Source organism: Triticum dicoccoides, chromosome 3A (genome assembly GCF_002162155.2).
Source record: "Triticum dicoccoides isolate Atlit2015 ecotype Zavitan chromosome 3A, WEW_v2.0, whole genome shotgun sequence".
NCBI lineage: Eukaryota > Viridiplantae > Streptophyta > Magnoliopsida > Poales > Poaceae > Triticum > Triticum dicoccoides.
The window spans coordinates 8,992,403-8,995,388 of NC_041384.1; the positions used below are offsets into that span (position 1 = coordinate 8,992,403).

The 2,986-nt window shown below is 52.2% G+C and overlaps 1 protein-coding gene across 1 annotated transcript; it reads left to right on the top strand.

Annotated features, from left to right (window-relative positions):
• Positions 1-1,535: 1,535 nt before the first annotated feature.
• On the top strand, positions 1,536-2,747 carry LOC119266612 (leucine-rich repeat extensin-like protein 3). The gene has a single exon (XM_037547843.1). The coding sequence runs from the start codon at positions 1,726-1,728 to the stop codon at positions 2,284-2,286; it is 561 nt and encodes a 186-aa protein (XP_037403740.1). The 5' UTR covers positions 1,536-1,725; the 3' UTR covers positions 2,287-2,747.
• The last annotated feature ends 239 nt before the right edge of the window (positions 2,748-2,986 follow it).

Consider the following 2,986-nt stretch of genomic DNA (forward strand, 5'->3'; position numbering starts at 1 on the left):
TGTTGAGATGCATGGTCTGGAACACGCACATATTCTTTCTTGCGAATATTATTTACTCTTGGCGGCACTGTTGCACGCTATCATCTCCTACTAAATAAAATGTCACACATGACAATGCCAAACAGTCTTTCAGAGCACAAGCCCATGCTTCGTCAGTTCCTGGGTAAGCACAGGGAGCAATTGCCGCTGCAGTTTAATCGGTCCTTATGTGACGAAACACTGCACTTCATCTCCGAAATGAGAAAAGAAAAATCCCACCAAAAGAAGAAAAAAAAGTGCAGCAGATCCATTATCTAGTACAGTGTGCTAGGCCCCTGGTTGGCTGGTTCATCCATTCATTTGTTTGTTGCAGCCACAGTAACTGAAAAATAATTCCCAATCTTGTCTCAGAAAAACAAAGTAACCGAAGAAGGCGAAGAGAAATCATTACTGAACCTACGGTTACTAGTATACCTGTGAACCGAATCAGATTCCACTGCTTCAGGTTCTGAAGAAACATGAATGCGGGTAGAACAGAATAGGAGTACCAAATGCTGCCATCAAAGCAAATTAGGTGCCACATCAAGAAAAGAAACCTTTCCGTTTGGCCGCCATCACTGAAGCGTCAGGGCCTCAACCAAATCTCTCACCATCACCAATGAATTTACCAGCAGAAGATGAAGCTGATTACTGTTGGGTTTTACACTTTGCAGTACTAGTGCACAGTGCTCTTCTGTCAGAAAAACCAAAAGTACTACTACAGTTACTTGTACAAAGTTAATACAGTACGTACTCATCAAAGTAAATTAGGAGGCTCATTAAGAAACCTGCCATTGGGCTGAGAGTTACTCGCAGGAGCGTGCGTTATCAGAACGGACATCACTGAGGCGTCACCCACTGACGCGTCAAGGCCTCGACCAAATCTCTCACTATCACCAACGAAAAAACAATATCAGAAGATGAAGATGATGAGGCGCCTCCAACGTTCTCAAGACCCACTAATTGCCGACATGGCAATAGAATAATGAATTTGTAGCTTCTGCCCAAGAATAAATTCAAAAAGTAGCACAGCATGCAGTTTCTATCTACCCGGCACTTGGATATTCAGATTATCCCAAGCACAGATTGATCTGTGCCTACTGATAGATAGATATATAGGTATAGATAGATACACAAAGAAATGAAAAACACTTTCAGGCAGCGGTCGACTAGAAAATAAAAGGGTGCGGAGAAAGATGTGCGTGCCCTTTAATTTCTTTCTGGTGCTTCTCTGTGTGTAGGGTAGGATCGACTCGACTGAGATAATCATGCAGATCAGAGAAGAAGATGGAGCCGTTTGAATCACGTCACCTTTTCTGCGAGGGAGGACACAAACATTGGTCCATCCGTGATATGATTAATCCAAAGTTGTATAATGCAGCATGCTTAGCTTGGCCACCGGAAAAATATTCTGCCGCTTGGGTAGCTACCTGCTAGAATACACCCACGCACGCACACACTGAGAGAGCAGAGGAAAAGGAGACGAGACGACGGACGACGTCGACCGCACCACTCCACTCCACAAAGCCCAACCGCTAAAGCGCCGAGGCCGACCATTATAACCCACACAAATTTCCCACCCAGAGGAGAGAACCCCGAGCCGAGCCGAGCACACCAAAAAGGAGAGGAGGAGGAAGAAGCTAGAGAGTCGCGCAGCTAGAGAGCACGGCCGCGAGAAAGGCTCGAGCTTTTCTTGCTTTCGGCGCCATGGCGAGGCGGACGGCGCAGCGGTGCGGGCTGCTGCTGGTGGTGGCGCTCCTCGCGGTGGTCGCCGTGGCGGACGACAGCGGCGAGAAGTGCACGGGCGAGTGCGGGAACCCGTGCGGCATCCCGTGCACCTACTCCAGCCCGCCGCCGCCGGAGCCGGCGCTGCCCCCGCCCGTCTACTACCCGCCGCCGGCGCCCGTCTACTCGCCGCCGCCGCCCGAGGCCGTCTACCCGCCGCCCACGCCCACCGCCGACTGCCCGCCGCCCCCCACCGAGGGCTACACGCCCGCGCCCTACACGCCCACGCCGTCCACACCGTCCGGCGGGTACACCCCGACGACGCCCTCCGGCGGGTACAATCCGACTCCGTCGGGTGGCGGGTACAACCCCACGCCGTCCGGGTGGTTCACGCCGCCCAACTTGCCGTCGTACCTGACCCCGCCGGGGCCGCTCTACCCGCAGGACCCTGGGTTCCGGCCCAACGCCGCGCCGGGCGTCTCCGCGTCATGGCGCGCGGCGGCCCTCGCGGCTTTGACGGTCGCCGGCGCCCTGGCCTTGTGATCGCCACCGACCGACGCACCGATCGCGCCATGGCAAGGTACACGTGGGCGCCTCCGGAAGGCATGGGGCCAGCAGCTGCACCGTTCGACCGATCGATCCATGGAGCCGGTGAGCAGCAGTGGTGACCATGGTAACCGAAGGGCGCGCATGCATGGCGTACGTTTTAATTGAATTCCGTTGATTCCGTGTTGATAATAAGTAAGGTTAGGGGAAGCAGGTCGATCCATCTCGGTGTTAATAATTTTTTTGAGTTTTCATTCGTGCTGTGTTCATGTTCATGCCGTACATCGGCGTCGGCAGATGAACCGTTCTTGTCATGTACGTAAGTTGGGTCTCGTATTTCACTTTGGTCAATCATAGGAAGGGAAAGGGTCACTACATGTTCATCAGACGATGTGATACTGATACATATTTATGCTTCTGATTACTCACACTTGAATTCTACTCCATGTTTCATGTCTCATCTTCATGGTATGTTTCGATGATCACCAACTCATGCACCATGGTGCTGAGTTGTTGCTTTTGCTATCCCGATCAATGTGTGCAACCTAACTAACCTCCGTGTTAGGTACATTAACTAGTGTTAACACATCGAGCATCCGCACATGCGTTGCACCGGCCGGTACATGCACACGCCATCCGATCTTTAGCTAAAGTTGAGGTAGTATATCCATCCATGAACACGCTAGTGGCCGACGAG

What these genes read in the sequence shown, in the direction of transcription:
- LOC119266612 (XM_037547843.1), top strand. Translation starts at nt 1,726, where the DNA reads ATGGCGAGGCGGACGGCGCAGCGGTGCGGGCTGCTGCTGGTGGTGGCG.